The following is a 17,059-nucleotide window of genomic DNA, read 5'->3' on the forward strand; positions in this document are numbered from 1 at the left end:
CATGTATGTTTAGGTAGGTCACATGCATTTGAGGATAATGCGAATCGGTATTACGTGTGCATTTTTTATGGGAGGGGGAGGTAAAAAAGAGTGATAAAAATTGCTGAAATAAACCTAAAAGATTGAAATTCCAGCTTTGTAACAAAAGCAGCTGTCCCTCTTCTGTCTGCTTATTGCACTTGCGTTAGGACATTCGAAGGGACATCAAAGAGCAAAACACCACTCTTAGCATGACACGGCACTTGGTAAGGGAGAAAGCATGCGAAAAGAAGCTGTGGGTGGAGATGCCGCCTTGATATTTTCGCACCAAGCACTGTGACGTCGTCAATTTTTGAAGGTGTCTTTTGGGTCTTACGTAGCTTCTAATCGATAAAACTGAAGTGCATTGTAATTTGTGGGTGCCATGGACTTGGCTTACGAAGTCTCAGAAAATTTCATCAATCCAATGTCACGAAAACACAAAAAATTACATTTTGGAATTTCTTGTATTACGCACAAAGATTATGGCACGAAAATTCAAAAACGAAACTTCAACCTTCACTTTTTACACTAATAACAAATTTATAACAAGTGAAACTCACGACATTAGAGTTCTCAGAGTGCAGTTTATCTATATAAAACAACTCATGGTTTCCCTTTAGTGTCTCTTTAAAGACTACCATTAAAGGTCGACAAGATACTAGTAGGTGTTTCGCTAGTTAAAGTAGTAATTTTACCCAAACTGTAGACTTGTACACTAGATTTGCCTTGCCTTCAGTGCTTGTTACATCAATGCATTATGTAAGTTCATTTTTATTTGCAGATTTTTATAAATATGTGCAAAAGAAATTCTGATGGTAGTAGCCTAAGTTAGGCTTCTAATAGCTTATGGAATTCACAGTTTTCATGTACAAATACCCCATATTTCCTCAATCTGAAATGGAGGATTGCGCGAAAAACACAGCACACGAGAAAAAAAGACGAGAACACTTAGCACAGGTGTCGTCGTCTTTGTCTTTCATGTGCTCTTTTTTTTTTGTGCAATCCTTTGCTTCTCAAAGCAAGCATCAACTGGTCCCCAAATGTCTGCTACTATATTTCCTCAAGTTAGTTGACTAATCTGTAAATACAATTCTGTAGTATTTTGCAAATGCTGTATTCAACAAGAAAATGGAAGCTAATTTTGACTATTCGTACAATTATATTTTGGCTGAGGATATTCTTAGTTATGCATACCTGCATTAAAAAAACAATTAATCATGTGACAGTGGACCACAGATAAGCACGCTAAGACAAGCTTTTCTCTGCATCTTTGCAGTGGCAGCCACACCATGCCTACAGCCGATGACATCACAGGCGTGCTCAACCATTTGGACCAGATGGTCAACTTTCTAATCGATGAGGCCACAAGTGCAGAAGCATCTATACCCAATGGAGGAATGTCCCCGTCATCTGTGGGGCCCATACTGGACTACATGCTCATGGAAGGGGTCCTGGATCGGCTTTTTCAGTGGTCTCTATACACGGGGGAGTTCCTCTCGAACCTCAAGTTAGAGCAGCTGAGGATATACGAGGTGCGAAATTCGAGCACACTCCTCCCGTGCCATTTTCTTTCTTGTAAACTGCCACTTTTTAAATTTTTGTAAAGGTAGCATTTTATAATTTTGTCAATCAGCTGCCAGTTCCTAGACAATTTAGGGCACTATTTGACACCATCCAGGCAAAAGAGGACGCTCCATACAAGTCGCTACAGCCTTGTGTAAATTTGGCTAACACCCCGAGGGGGACATGTCCGTCAATGTTCGTCTAGATTGTGTAAGCAAGGCAAAATGTGTAATTCAAAAGTTGTGTGCTTGCATCCCACTGACTGAAAGGTTGCTTTTTTGTCCACTTTAATTTTGTTCTGTATAGGTCATAATCATTACACTAAAGTTTAAAAAACAAATAATGTGTCTAGTGGTTCTTTTGTTAATTTTATGTTGGTCTCATTGTCTGGTTACAACGAAAAATTGAGCCCTTCAAACAATTGCTATTTTTTTTATTTTAAAAAGAAAGTACATAAAAGTGTTTTTAGCTGGTTTTTATTTGCAAGATGGCATGCCACCTGAGAAAAGTTTATTATGTTTACGTCAAGGGGGTCTAATCTGTCTGCCCAGGTTCTTGTGAGCCACTCCCATCACGAGCTGCTGCTGCAGCAGCCATTCCTGCGGCCTTTGCTGCATCTGCTGGCCTCATGCGCTGAGTGTGCCCCGCTCGAGGTTGAGAAGCGTCTGGTGGTGTTGCTCAACACGCTCTGTGTCAGTCTGTCCCAGCATCTGGACCTTCTTGAGGTCTTCTTCAGTGCCAGCTCCAACCAAGGACCTGCCAGGTGTGTTTCCATCTCTTCTTCTTGTGTGTGTGGGGAGGCGCTAGACTCCTTCTTCGGTCTCCTGGATGCAGGCAGAGCAACTTATGTTTCCCCTAAAGTCTCGTTGCCATCGGTTACGAACTTGTTGGGCACACTTTGTGCTAATAATGGCAAAGCCTAGAAGGCCTGGAGCTTCATAAACTCGGGAACTGTTGGAAGTTCAGTAATCAGCACAAATATTTTCCCGCCTTTTACTTTCTACGATGAGGGTACTTTTTTTCATAACTCGCTGTGAGCACGTGCAGCGAGCAGGAGCAAGAACTACTGCGTACTTGCTGTTTTCAGGCAGGTTGTTGTACACGCTTGGAACAGTGCAGCTTAGATTATGGCAGCGCTGAGGAAAGTCCTACGCACTATTTCATTCTTGGGTACTAAAAAATCACTACCTAAAGGTTGCTGGTAAGACAGACAATTGTTGGACATGCCATATTGGCCAGCTTGTTTCAGTGGTTCATGCTACACAGTAAGAAAAAATCGAGTATTTGGAGGGTATTTCTGTTAGAAAACAATGCTACTTTCGTATGAAGAATGCTGTGTCACACTGATAGCACGCCAACATTTGTCGCTGGCAATTGCCGGGACTGCGGTGATAACGTGGTATAAGTACGCGAAGTAGATGATGATAGTTGCGTTCATAGAGTTTAGCTCACATAATTTAGCTAATGGAAATATTTTTGAATTAATATTAAAAGCCTTTACCATTAGTGAGGTTCAGCTTACAGGACACAAGCCATCTATTTTCCTAGCTGAACACTCTCTATTTAGTGTTATTTATTTGTCCATGGGACATATAAATTGGAGAGCATTCATAGGTGGTCCCTTTGGTAGTGAGGCACTTTGAAACAAGTTTTTTCATAAGCTTTAAGCATCTGTTCAACTTTTGCTAGGCCCGAACACTTTGAATGAGAGAACTATTGCACATTTCCATTGCATTCGTCAAGGGTGACATGCTGTTGGAGGTTGAATTGCTCATTCCTCACATTACTATTGTGGAGCGACTGTTTCAGTGCTTTCTAGGAAGTGCATTCTCTCATAAGTTTTTTCTTGTATGTTCAAAGAGAGCTGCATCATTATTTTTGTGCGTGTGTAGATGAGTTGACTAAAGGGCAGACTTCCTTAAAGGGGCCCTGAAACACCTTTTTGAGTAACCATAGAAAAGCGTATTACCACACAAATTGAACGCCGCAAGAATTTTCGATTGGCAAGATTTTCGAGGTGGCGGGGAATTGAAGATGAAGAACGGCCCTTTGTGAATGTAAGCATCAATTTGCACTCACATTCATCTCACAGGGTGGTTATAAATTGATTTTGTGCAAGAAATAATGACGCGAGAAGCTAGAAACTTCTTAGGTGCAAAAATAGGTACAGATTTTGAAAATGTCAGCTTCAAAAAGTCGATTTTTTTGCGTTGGCATTATAAGACCCGTGTCCCCCCTTAAAGGGGCCCTGAAACACCTTTATGAGTAACCTTGGAAGAGCGTATTACCGCCGAAATTAAACTCCGCAAGAATTTTAAGAATCCGTCCAGTACGAGCGGAGTTACAAAGATTTGTCACACGCTGCAATCACATTCTTTCTTCTCTCGTCCCGATGAAAGCGCTGGAAGCTGAGCAGGCAGGGATGGGAGGGGAAGGGCAAACAAAAAACGTCTCTCGCAACTCGTGACCTTGAGCATTTTTCTTTTTTTCTCTTCGAATACGTGCCTTTTTCAGTGCGATCGCGCGTGTGCCACGCATGGACAAGTGACGGCCTCTTGCGGCGAGCTTTGTAACAACCAAGCGCACCATGTTCAAATCAGCCAATGGATGGGCTGACTGGGCTTATTTTCCATGATTTGTCGAGAGAAGAGAAAGCTATTTGTAGCTGACTTTGATAATTTATTGTGAATTCTAGGCCGTGTACTGCGCTATAATATTTGGCTCGCGTGTTGTCTGGAGCCCCTACTACCGATCGGCAGAGTTTTCTGACCATGCTGAAAAAGTGTTGCAGGGCCCCTTTGACCATCAGTTCTGATAATTATTTTACAAGGTCGTGTTGGCACCATTTCCTTCATCACAACATTGTCAGCAGCTCTCACTTTGATGGTTTCAAGTCATGCAGGGGTAAGGGTCACCCTTTTCTTTGTCTGGGCTTTCTTTCTTTCATGGTTTCCGTCACCATAGTTCGACTCTGCGATTCCACTTTTGCACGACCGGCGAGTGTTTCGACAACTTGCCCACTCCAATGCCCACTGGGACTCCTACAGGGGGGTAAGGTCGCTCGCCAGAGCAGCAATACCATGTTTTGTCTGGGCTCCAAGCTATGCTATGTTGCCTTGTTTGTTGCAAGAATTGTCACTTCATGTTTTTTGGAGTTCCAAGACCAAGTGCAGAGGCTTTTTCTTGTGTCTTGTCCTCTTGATACAATATTTGTCAAGATGGGTTTGTAGCGGCAATATGTTCTTGCCTTGTTGACAAGCTGTTTCTTCAGATCTACCTGTGTATGTGGGCTTTACTGCAAAGCATCATTATTAGGATTTTTATGACTTTCTTTTTGCTTTATCTGTTGCACTAGTGCCCTGTTGTCCAGCTTGTTGCTCATGGTAATTGGCTCTTTGTTATAATTTTCTAATTTGTTTTAGGTGTCATTGCATACATTGAGAAAACTGAGAGAGCAATTTTTTTTACATGTCTGCCACATGACATTGCAGTGTGTACAAAATTGTGACTTTGGAGTTGTTTTTAGAAATTCGTGTGTGCATCTTTTGGTTACATTTAAAATTTAATACTTTATACGGTACAGATGTTTCTCCAGCTCCAGTAATCTTTTACAGCAGACTCATATAATTCGTATGACGTTAGTCTCATTTAGTTCTTTTTGTATGTATTAAGCTCACACGTTATTATAAAAAAGTTGCATCTTACAAGAGAATAAGTTTATTATATCTGAAAATTTGCCATAAAGCTTATTCCTTACAGTTTATTTATTGTAAGGCTATTTTTATTGACTTTGTTATAACCAATATTTCGTTATATCCGTGTTTGTTATACTGATGTTTGAGCATAACAGTAAGAGTACATTGTAAAATTGCTCTTGGCGGATGTTGTTTAGTTGTATTCTAAACAGTTGGGGAATTCATACCTGGTTTTCATAAGGTCGATTCGACATATCTTAAATCTTAGTAATGTATAAAGAGACGTTTCCAAACCCCTCTTGCTCTAAAGGGTGTGTGTGGTCAGGTTCAAGGTTGATCATTGCGAAGAACGCCTTGCGGTGGGTGCTGAAGTAGCTACTGAGTACAACTTGAAGGTTTCGTTCTAGTCCTATTACAGAAGTGATTTTGTACTAACTGATTGGAAATGACAGCTGCCACTGTCAGGTATTGAGCCTGTAGCCTTGTTTATCACAAATTTGTTACAGCACTGCCATTGCTTGAGCGTGGCATATATTCATTGCCTTGCAACCAATGCACTTGTATTCATCTTTTGCTGCCTATTTTCATTGAAAAATTGAGTGAATGGGCAGCATGATTGTCCATTTGTCTATTTTTTTTGCTCAAGAAGAATTACCATGCTATTGCAGTCTTGAAACAATTGACTTTGAATCAGCTGTTTTTAACAAAGGTAACTAAAGCAATGCCACTGGATATTGTTGGTTTGCTATTTAGGAGAATGTGTAATACATATATGAAATTTTTATAGTATATTGTGTACAATGTTACATGTAGTCCCTGTTCCCAAGGGGTTTAATTTCTTGTTTTTGTGCCATGTTCTAAACATTTCACATTTTTTAAGTACTTTGTTGGACTTCTTATACTCGCTGTATAGCATTTATATTTTTCTAATAAACATCTGTGGAGCACTGAACCACTGTGATGTCATAGTAGTATGTCACCTGATCTACAAAAATTCAGATTTACATCTGAGAAGAGGAAATGTTTGTAAATGTTCTGCGTGTTTTTTTATGTCTTACAAAAGCATTAGAGAGGTTACGTGTGGGATGTTGAGTAACCATGCATACATGAATTTCACAAAGTGAGGCCAGTTGATGCGCTTGTACCCTAGTGTTGTGATGGCCACATAATTGTGTCGGGATAGTTGGCGAGTTGAGTGACTCATCATCCCAAATTCCATATTCGTGGTCTGAGTGGGTAACATAAAATTGAAAAGCCTGCCTATGGCCTTTCTTTTTTTTAAGAGGTGGAGGGTATTAATTTGAGTGCCTGAAAGCCAGCAGCTGCAGATATCCTGCTGAGCACATCCAATTGATGTAGTGAAAACATTGCATGTGTGAACATGCTACGTCTTCCATTCCATTGAAAAAATGGCAGCATATCTACGGAGTGAATGATGGAGAGTGGGGCGAAGCATTCGTCCGTCCATGCGTCCGTCTGTGTGACCGTCCATGCGTCTGTTTGTGCGCCCGTCCCTGCGTTCTTTCGTACATCCGCCCCTGCGTCCGTTCATGCGTCCATCCATGCATCTGTTTGTGTGTCCGTTCGTTCATCTATTCAACACTCCAAGTCCCACCATCTCGCATCTTTTTATCATATATTCCCCATATAGAAGCACCGCCATCCAGCGGACATTCCAAGGACTAAACGAGAGGTGGCACACGCACACTTTCTTACGGCCTGCGCTTTGGGTCCACTTCCCACCTTTAACCACCTCGAGTTCATGGTATATTCTAGTTCACTGTATTCATGGCACTGCGACCAAACGCTCACTAAACCTTTCGAAAACCAAGGAGGTTACGCCCAGCGAGTATAACGTAGCAATCTTTCCCTGTCAGATAGGGCTCAATTTACATGCCAATGGCTGCTAATGAGAAATGAGAGACAGGAGAATTCGGCTTTTACTTTCTTACGGCTTGCGCTTCGTATCTACTTCTCATTTTTAACCACCTTGAGTTCATTCATGGTATATACAAGTTCATTGTATTCATGGCACTGCGGCTCAACGCTCGCTAAACCTTTCTAATGCTAAGGAGGTTACACCCAGCGAGTATAATGTAGCATCCCTTTCTTGTCCGATAGTGCTCAATGTACATGCCAATGGCTGCTAATGGGGATCGCAGCGTGCGCGTTGACTAAAAGCCGAATGCTCATGTCTCTCATTCCCCATTAGCAGCCATTGGCATGTACATTGAGCACTATTTTTTATTGTTAAACAACGCACAGAAGAAATCTCTCACTGGCACCACCTTGGAGGTCAAGTGTTATACCTATTTCGGGTATGTGCCACTGGTGGTACGAGGGACGCCCAAGCCACGCCATAAGGAGCTTCGCTCCTAAAATGCATTGTGTCCCAGTGCATGTGTGCTCCTAAAATGCATTGTGTTTCAGTGCATGTGTGAACACATTCTATTGCAGTAGTGAAAGAGAGTTGCCTGTGAGGTGGTTACAACACTGCCTGGAACATTGCAGGTTTCTCATCTTCTCCCTGCTGATTCCTTTCGTGCATCGAGAAGGCGCCATTGGCCAGCAGGCCCGAGATGCACTGCTGTTGTGCATGGCACTGTCACAAAAAAATGAAAGCATTGGTCTCTACATTGCAGAGAACTCAAATTTCTGCCCGGTAAGCAAGAATGGGGATGGAATCGGAACTAGGGTGTGTTTGTAAGGACAGCGAACCTATCCTACAGTGAGGGCCAATGCCCGTAGTATGAGCGTAATCACAGGAATGAAAGCTTTTCATTGCTGAAGTAAATTTGTGTTTTCTAGACGTTTTTCATGCAGAATTAAAAGCAGAAGGGAAGTGATAACGCGCTATCTATCGGAGAAGTAAACTTTTTGGAAATGTAAAAATGAATGAAATGCTTCAGTTTATTAGTTGAGGAACATTGCAGAATTACCTATATAAATTAGCAGCTTAATGTGAACATTTTATAGGCATTACAGGAGGTGCATTCAACATCAATATGTCTCTTGTGTTTAAAAAAAATGTCCAAAACTCATAAAAAATGAGGAAAATAGAACATTTGAGCATTTGCTTGTTGTCTTAACTTTTTCTGTTGTAGGAAACATCTTAAGATGACTAGACACAGCAATTACAGCAGTAATTAAATAAAATTAATAAATAAACTTTTTAACTAGAAGAGACAAGCAGTCAGGTCAAATTGGAGAACTGTTGTTCTTGCAAATATGTGATTGGTGCTTTGCAGTTTTGAAAAATCATACTCTGGTAATTATTACGGAGCAGTGGAAGTAGATCGAATTCGCCAGTGATACTGAAACCAAAGCTTCGATGAGCGCAATTAGTAGACAGCAATTGAAGTGGTGATAGTTCATTTTTTAAAATAGTTGTGCTGTATGTGCTCTAATTGCAAATGAAACGTGTACAACCACAAAGTGAAGTATAACGATGACTGGTGTAACGACAGTCACTCATTTTGGATGTCATAGAAGAGTATGGCAGTTGCACTTTTCCGAGTTTTGGTCTCAGTTTTGCTGGTGAAATCGGTCAGGTTTCATTATTCACCAGTAATTGCTAGCAGCTGCTTTTGCCAAATCTGAAAGTTGCTACAGTCACTTCGCAGAAAGGACGTTGAATTTCTCATTTGACCCTACCACCTACCTCCACGAATAAAAATTTTAATACACCTAATTTTTTTATTACTGCCATGATTGATGCCTCTAAATATACCTATTGCCACAGGAAAAGTAATGGTGAAGGCAGTGGGAAAATATATTTTTCCTTATCTTTAAGGATTTTGGGACACATCTCTTGGAACACCCTGTGTAATAAGAACACTTGTTTTGATGTTCTTTTTGTCACTTACTGCTTACTTTTTCTTGCATGTTACCGGTATGGTAGTCCTGTTAGTAATTACAGAACCTTTGTATGAGTTGAAGCAGTAAGAAAAATGAAGATAAGACAAAGCTAAAGGACAGATGGCACACCAGTGACGTGCTAAAAACCATCCATCTTCATGCCTTGCCCCATACTTCTGGAACGTTTTGAATCCGACTCATGCCAAGTAGCCCGTGTCGACATGCTTGTTCGTTAAACTCCGTTGTTTCATTCGTATGTGTGTTGTGTCATGTCAGTAGCCCAGACACTGTAAATCAATCATTGTATTTGAAAACGTTCCGAGCCCTGTGGACAGTGAAAAAAGATAGTGGTGGAGGTGTTGTGATACTTTCTAACTGTCATATCGGTATGAAAGAGTTGAAAGATCTTGAAAGTTAAAGAAATTTTCTAAACTTAGTCGTGGATGGTGACACGCCATATTGACATCTGCCATGAGTGCCGCTCTTTTATGGAAACTGTAGCACTTCTTAACCTTAGGCACCTTTACTTCTATTTGGATAAGACTTGCTCCTAATGGTGCTCACCTCTGTTGTATTAATTTGCTTCACAGGTGTTGGCCACCGGATTGAGTGGCCTCTACTCAGTGCTACCGCGAAAGCTGACCATAGTTGCGGATGACTGGTACCGCCTCACTCATGAGGACATTCAGGAGTTCCCAGAGCTCACCATGTTCCTCAATTCCTTAGAGTTCTGCAATGCAGTGATCCAGGTACAGCTCCATCCGCAGACTGTTATGATCTTTAGTAACACTGGTGAATGTTTTGGAGCTGGTTAAGGGGCTGTTGGGAAGGCCAATACAGGAGGGTGTTGGCGAATTTCTCAATAAATTTTCTGAAAGAAATGTTCTTGCAAACGTTTTGATTAACACATTATGGTAACTCGTTAAAAGTTGATATTGGAAGTTCATGCTTGCTGTGCTCATGTTCCAGTGTTGTAGGGCTGTCACTCCTACCGCACCAGGTTTTGCAGCTTTAATTAAGCTAAAGCTGCATTTGAGGAATGTGGAATGATAACCTTGATGTTTCCATTGTTCTTTGCTATGAGTGGGCAGTAGTATAAGCACAATAAAACATTTGGTGCTTGTAAAATTTTAGCTAGGAAGGTACTGCTGGGCTTAAAAGGCTTTCATAATGCTTGAACAAACTCTTTAACACTCTGCAGTACAGCATTTAAAGCTCTTGGCATTTGATGAGTATAGGGGATTGAGAATAAGGATTTAGTTTGCCAGCACAAAATTATGATTTTGCTGTTATTGCATTGCTGTTGCTTAGCAGTAGTGGTGCTTAGTGTATGTGCATATTACAGTCACTTATGTTGTGCACAAGGCATAAATAAAAAATCAGGAGTGCAATAAGGGTCATTACAATAAACACAAACTCTAAAGGTAAAATACTTTTTAGTAGAGTTAACCATATAAATTGGCAGGTTCGTGTGAACATTTTACAGGCATTACAGGAGCTGCATACAACATCAAAATGATAGAAGTCGCTTGTTGGAAAAAATGCTGCACAAATTTGGAACAAGATAGATATGAAAGATTGTTTAAAATTTATGAACGACATGAAAGTTTGTTTGTAATAGAAGTACTGACATATGCAGAAGCTTACAATGAATGGGTTTTATGACAAATTTCAAGTATAGGTCTTTAAGGTGCTGTGTTTCTTATTTAGTGAAGTGATGCACGAATTCTAGTAACCCCAGCACATCGAAACAGAATTTGAGGCTGTGTGCTCAGGCTTTATGGAAATTCAGCCGTTTTGCAAGTTACACATAGGGGAAACTTTTATGATTTATGTGCATGAATGAGACATGTGTGGGTACATGTGTGTGTGAGTACTTTCCATTAGGAAACGAAATTGCTGATTACAAAATAAGCACCCAATACTGTAGTGCAGTCAAGCAGCTGGACAGTTTGAATACAGCAGGAATACGCCAGCAAACAGGTTATAATACATATAAAAGTAATCAACTAATCAAAGGTATGTTGGCAAAATGAGTTTAACAAGCACTAGCATTGTTCCTGCTACTCTGGTAAGTTCAACAATACGTATTATTAAAAAGCATCCATTTAGACAGCAATAAGGATGGCTGTTTTCTTATAGTAGATAAAATCTTGTCGTGAAACAGCTGCTGCTATAGTATGCACTCAAACCTCGATATTATGAACCTGGATACAATGAAATACTGGTTATGACAAAGTAAATGATTCATGGTCTTGCAATAGATATACCGTAAAATTTCAAGCAAGCCCCCACCCCCCCGCCCTACACACACACAAGGTCGGAATTGTTGGCAAAGTGGTGATGGAGGGGGGCCAACTCAGAACGGCACCAAAATTCAAGATGGGGGCACAATTTTCGTGCCAGAAAAAAAAAAAAGAACACACAGTGCGCATAGATTGAAATTTTATTACAGTGAACTTTATTTAAGCCCAGGATTTGTATCGGCTTTCAATCGCTTTGAAAACGGTTGAAAACTCTAAGTCAGTGTTAAAAAACAGGTCGCAGCATTCCGCTTGATTTCCGCTGCAGTGCCATGATCCAACATGTGCCATGATCCAACACCACAGCTGCAACATTGGCCAGTCTGCTGTGCAGGTTGCTGTCCTCGGAGCCATCGAGCACGTTAATAATGTTGCATCTCTTGAAGGATTGTGCCACTGTCTCCTAAATAACAGCAGCCCACGCCTCTGCAACAAAATCGAGCACATGTTGCCGCTACAGCTTCAAGTTTCCTTTTAGTGTTCCTGCTTCCTCACACAGATACTGCACCGATAAACGGCGCAAGGTGGACGGCTTATTCGAATATGCGTTAGCAGGCTGCAAGATGCTCGTGCACCCCGCAGGCACCTAAAGCACGTCATTGTCAGTGTCGTATTCCTCAAAGGCATTTGTTGTGGCTTGTGTCTTATGGATGGATGCCTGGCCCAACACTAGTGAGCGTCGCATTTTGTCTACATTTGGGCCCCAGACACTTGAGAGCCATTCTTGCATTTTCTCCGATGTCATCCAGCTGTTTTTCATGTCAGTGAGACAAACAATTGCTACGAATAGAAAAAGAAGTTGGCGTTGTGATAAAATGACAATGTGACCTCTCGGCCCAAATAAATTATTCTCACCTGGTATGCAAAGGCATGCAGAGTCCCTGGCTAGAATTTTTCCGATTTCGCTTTCCTGTTTGAAGATAATAAAGCCCGAGAGCTTGTCCGGTAGCCCAAGCAGCTAGGAACCGTGGAGTCTTGCCAGCCACATCCAGTGTTTGCAATTGGTGTGATGCCTTTGCTGACCACGTTGTTTGTCCTGTTGATTGGGTTATCTATTCTCTCAATTGCCAGATCCATGTTGGCCATGGTATATAAGGTGTAGCCGTTGCGCCATCCCAGCGAGTTCGCGGAAGACCGAAAGGCACTTGGTGCCACAAAAAGTTCCTCCAGCGTCTTCTAGGTTTCGCTCGTAGTGGGGCGCATTGTAACGCCGAACCGCTGTTTCCAGCAATTTACGTAATGGCTGGAGGCTGCTAAGTTTCCCAACTGCATGCTGTTGGCATTTGAGACGGCCACTCCGTAAAGAATCCGGTTGCCGACGGTACGTCCTGCACTTCTTTCGCGCTCAATGTACTCAAAGAGCGCATCGTGTATGTGTTTGCTGAACACTGGTGTGCTGTTGCTGAGCTTCCGTTGAAGTTTTGCTGTCCTGTAGTTTAACTGCAGCAAATTATCGAAATTCTTCTCCCGTTCTCTTATGTGCTTCCGGTAGAGCTTCAAAAGTTGAGACGTGTGGTGCACGTTCTTTCCGTTTTCTCGATGCCATCTAATAACCTCGATTTTCTTCGCCACTGTGTCGAACTGCATAGGCATAGCTGAGCTCTCACCGCAAACAAAAAGCTACACATGGTGCAGAGCATGCGCAGAGCAAATCAGGCTGCAATGCAAAGTTAGATTGCATTAGACTAGAATAATTGGGGGGAGGGTGCTTTCCTGGAATGGCGTAGATATTTGAAATCACCAGTGAGGTTGGGGGTAGGGGCTTGTACAAGTGGGGGCGCTTGCTCGGAATTTAACGGTAGTGCTAGAGTAAACCTTTATAACAAATCTTTAATTTTAATGAACTTACTTTTATGCAACATGCAACTCCTTTATAATGAGGTTTGAGTTTAGTTGTGTGCTTATGTTGTTTTTACATATTGGCTGCAAACTCGCACTCTTGCAAGTGTACGAGTGAGTGTTTGAATGAGGTATTCTGAATGTTATATTTCAAGATTTGGGGCATTGTGGTATTGTGCCCTCATCAGCTCTCCTAGAGTGTTCACTTGTGCTCGTCTTCTCTCCCTCTCTCTCCTTTTTTTCTTTATGTGAATATTTTAAAGGTGTCTCATACAATGGTCCAAGAGCAGCTTCTAGAGTACATCTACCAGGGATTTCTAATACCGGTCATGGGACCCGCTCTGCACCAGGTCTGTGCACTATCTTTTTGCGAAACAGAATGCCGCAAGAACATGTTTGGTGAGAGTAAGCTGCATGCTGTTGCTTTTTAAAGAAGTTTCTTGCTTTCAATTGTTTTTTTGCTTGTCAGGCATGTAGTCCATGCCCTTTTGAGCACACCTTTTAAGTGGAAGTGTAGTTCGAAACGCTTTGTTTTGAATTGAATTGAATTGAATTGTTTATTTTCAACATAATACATGTCGAGGGATGGTATGGCTAAAGGCAGAATTAACTGCCTGACAATGGCCCTACCACCCAAGCACTGTCCAACAGGGTTGTGGCTATCAGTAAGAAATTATACATTAGAAAGCGGAAGCTCAGCACGGAAAAAAAAAAAAAAAAAAAAAAAAAAACATGACATTGTGTGTTCACATTCATGTAATATATACTGAAGTTTTATCCTTCACAAGTTGATGAAGTTATTGAAACTATATGGACAGCTGAATTAAGATTGAAGTTCGGCAGTGGTGAATTTTTCAACACACACGCACGCACACACACACTAGGTACTCGCACATTGGAACACACATGCACACACACACACACTAGGTACTCGCACATTGGAAGTTCTATTATTTTTTCGATGTGATGACTACTATGAGCAATTGGTTGTGATAACTGTGTCATGGCATTGTAAATCTGGCCGCTAAAGGCAATGCTGGCTCTGGTGTAAGTGTTTCAAGTAAAAAAGTACACTGATTTGATGTAAATTGTGGACATTGGAAACATGGGCATTATACTTCGTAGCCCTAAAATTTTGTATTTCAGTTCACGAGCACTCCACGTGTACTATATCCGTACGCAAAGTTGTCCCATAAATTATTATTTATTAGAATGCATGATGTAGATATCTAGGCACGAAATTGTGCAGTAGCTGTTGCCATGATGCCGGGAAGCTAGTGCCTTCGATCGACGCCTTATCTTGGCAATCAAGTCTGCCCCTTTGTTGTTTCACAGCTGATAAAGGCTAATCTTGAAGCTCTTAGGTCAAAGGCGTCAATGCCCAGCACTGAAGTGCTCGATGGTGGCGTGGTACTAACGACAGAAAGACTGTTACCGCTCTCTGAGTTAGGTGGCAGGCACTGGCCACGACTTTGACGTAATGCCGCTAGAGCAGTGTGTTGATGTTGATTCGGCTGCTGTCCTGTCGTTCTGTATGTGAAGCATTTTTCAGCAAGGGCTATTTGTCATTGCCCCGTAGCACGCTGTGTAACGAGTCTCACCAAAGTTGCAAAAAAATAATGATAATAATAAAACTCTGACATGGGCACAGAGTTGAATCAAGACTGCATAAACACTAACATTTGTGGTGTCCTGACATCTTGTTTAACATGAATGCCTACGAAATAGCTCAGCTCTCCGTTATTCTAAGTTTCCTGGTCCTTTGCTTTGCAAATGTTTGTTTCTATCACAAACGGTCAGAAATAGTTGGCTCAAGTAAAATGTAGCGGCTACACAAAGGTAATGGTATATTTTAACATCATGCAGCTGCTACATTTTTGTAGGCAACAGGTGTCATTTACAATTTACGTTTGCTTACAGAAATGTATCATCTGCATGAAGGTGCAATGCTCTATTAACTTTGTGCGAACGTAACGTTACAAGCTAAACTCTATGTGAATTCAGAGAGAAAATTGGCTGAAATATTTGCTTATCGCAAATAACATAGTGTCATTATTCTGTCAATAATGCTCTGAAAATGTACTCTCAATACCTGTAATTGCTGAGCACATAATTAAGTTATTTTGAAAGCCTGCATTGCGCTATTTTCGTTCGCATTGCACTATTTGTGTTGAACAGAAATTCATTTTTTCATGTCACGTGTGGTAGAGAATCTGGAAACTTGTGATAACCTTGATATTCCCAATAAAAAAGTATGCTTTGATAATAGGCCAGCTGAAAGATAATGCAGTTTTTTTTAATTTCAAGTTGCTAATTTCAATACAAGAACCAATCACTCGTTGACATGCCCTTGCTCAAACAAATGGTATCTTGCTTTTTCACTACGACTTAGGGGATTATTAACAGTGAAACTGTACATATTATGCATCTATATGTTCAGGGGGACTTACTTCCAAAATATCCCTGACAGTTCACATGTTTGAGTTCACATGAAGTAAAAAAAAAAAAGAAATTCTGGGCCTCTGGGTTCTGGCAAGCTTGTGGTGTCTCTGCTTGTTTTGTCTTGCAATGTCTGCATTTCCTTGTGTGTTTTTGCCTATTCTGACTGCTTGAACTGTTATCCTTGGTTGGTGTTGGCCTGATTTACATGTTTTCTTAGCTTGACTTAACCAAGGACACTTCGTAAAGTATACATTGTAAACGATGTATAGGATATTGAAAAGCCATCATGCACATCTAATCAGAGGAATTGTGACTGCCGTCATCTTGTGTAAAGGCAAATCCAGCCGTCGGTTTCGAGCAGGTTTTGCCGTCAGCAGTTAGGAATGTGTATTGAGATTGCCCTATTTCTCTTGAACTTTATAACGGTGGGGTAGCACCAAATTCGTATTTAGAAAAGGAAGTAATTTTGGAAACATTTATTTAAATACTTTTGTGGAGTACTCATTATTTTTTCTTAAAGGGACACTAAAGGCAACTATTAAGCCAATGTTGATTTTTGAAATGGCAGTCCGGGAACCTCGTAGTGTTACCTTTGTGCCAAGGAACGGCCTATTTTGAAATAAAACCACGTTTTAGTGGTCTGCATCAAGTTAGCACACTTCAAAATACCTGCCTCAAGAAGCAGACCGACCGGACTCACTCACGTTGCTGTTGCCGTGCACAGTGTTGCCTGGCTTTACTGCAATTGTAGCAGCTGTCCGAAAGCAGCGGGAGCCACTTCAGCTACAACGGCCATAGATCGATTTCCCGCCATTGTCTCCAAGATTGCAGACGTATCTTGGTTCGACTAGGCCCCGCTAGATGACACCACCTGTCCAGTTTGACTACGCATTAATTGAATTTTTAAACCACTCGTGCCATTCCCCGTTAGTGACGTCTGGCGGTTCTTTTTTCCATTAATCAAACAGAAACGATCAAGCAGCATTTTATTGCATCTCTTGATGCACGAAAGGTTTTTTATTTAGTGCAGCTAGATTGATTACTGATGATTAATTATAGGTGGTTTGTCTGATGTCATCGGGATCATTTTGAGAATGTCCCACTGCAGCGCATCTGTTTTTGTGCATTTACCTTAATTTCTCGGTAAGTAGGGCACTGTTGTTGGTAATATTGTCGTTCTAATGTTGTCATACATTGAGCTTTCACTGTGACGTAAATTATTTGACTTTAGCGTCCCTTTAAAAACACTAGGTATAAATTTGATTTATAGTTTTGCTGGTAGATTACCTTTTCTGGAATTGAAAATTATCCAGCTTTACTGTGAACACGCACTTGATA

The 17,059-nt window shown here is 41.1% G+C and overlaps 1 protein-coding gene across 4 annotated transcripts in view; it reads left to right on the top strand.

Annotated features, from left to right (window-relative positions):
• LOC119170161 (FHF complex subunit HOOK-interacting protein 1B) overlaps positions 1–17,059 on the top strand; it is a 41,155-nt gene that overhangs the window by 2,219 nt on the left and 21,877 nt on the right. For 2 of the 4 annotated variants that reach the window (XM_037421232.2, XM_037421233.2), the window contains exons 3-8: positions 1,298–1,553; positions 2,136–2,347; positions 4,549–4,635; positions 7,791–7,941; positions 9,728–9,886; positions 13,543–13,629. In XM_037421232.2, the coding sequence (XP_037277129.2) occupies positions 1,298–1,553; positions 2,136–2,347; positions 4,549–4,635; positions 7,791–7,941; positions 9,728–9,886; positions 13,543–13,629 (952 nt within the window). The remainder of the gene's footprint in view (positions 1–1,297; positions 1,554–2,135; positions 2,348–4,548; positions 4,636–7,790; positions 7,942–9,727; positions 9,887–13,542; positions 13,630–17,059) is intronic. The other 2 variants (XM_037421234.2, XM_037421235.2) reach the window with 1 other exon arrangement.

This window comes from Rhipicephalus microplus, chromosome 2 (assembly GCF_043290135.1).
Source record: "Rhipicephalus microplus isolate Deutch F79 chromosome 2, USDA_Rmic, whole genome shotgun sequence".
NCBI lineage: Eukaryota > Metazoa > Arthropoda > Arachnida > Ixodida > Ixodidae > Rhipicephalus > Rhipicephalus microplus.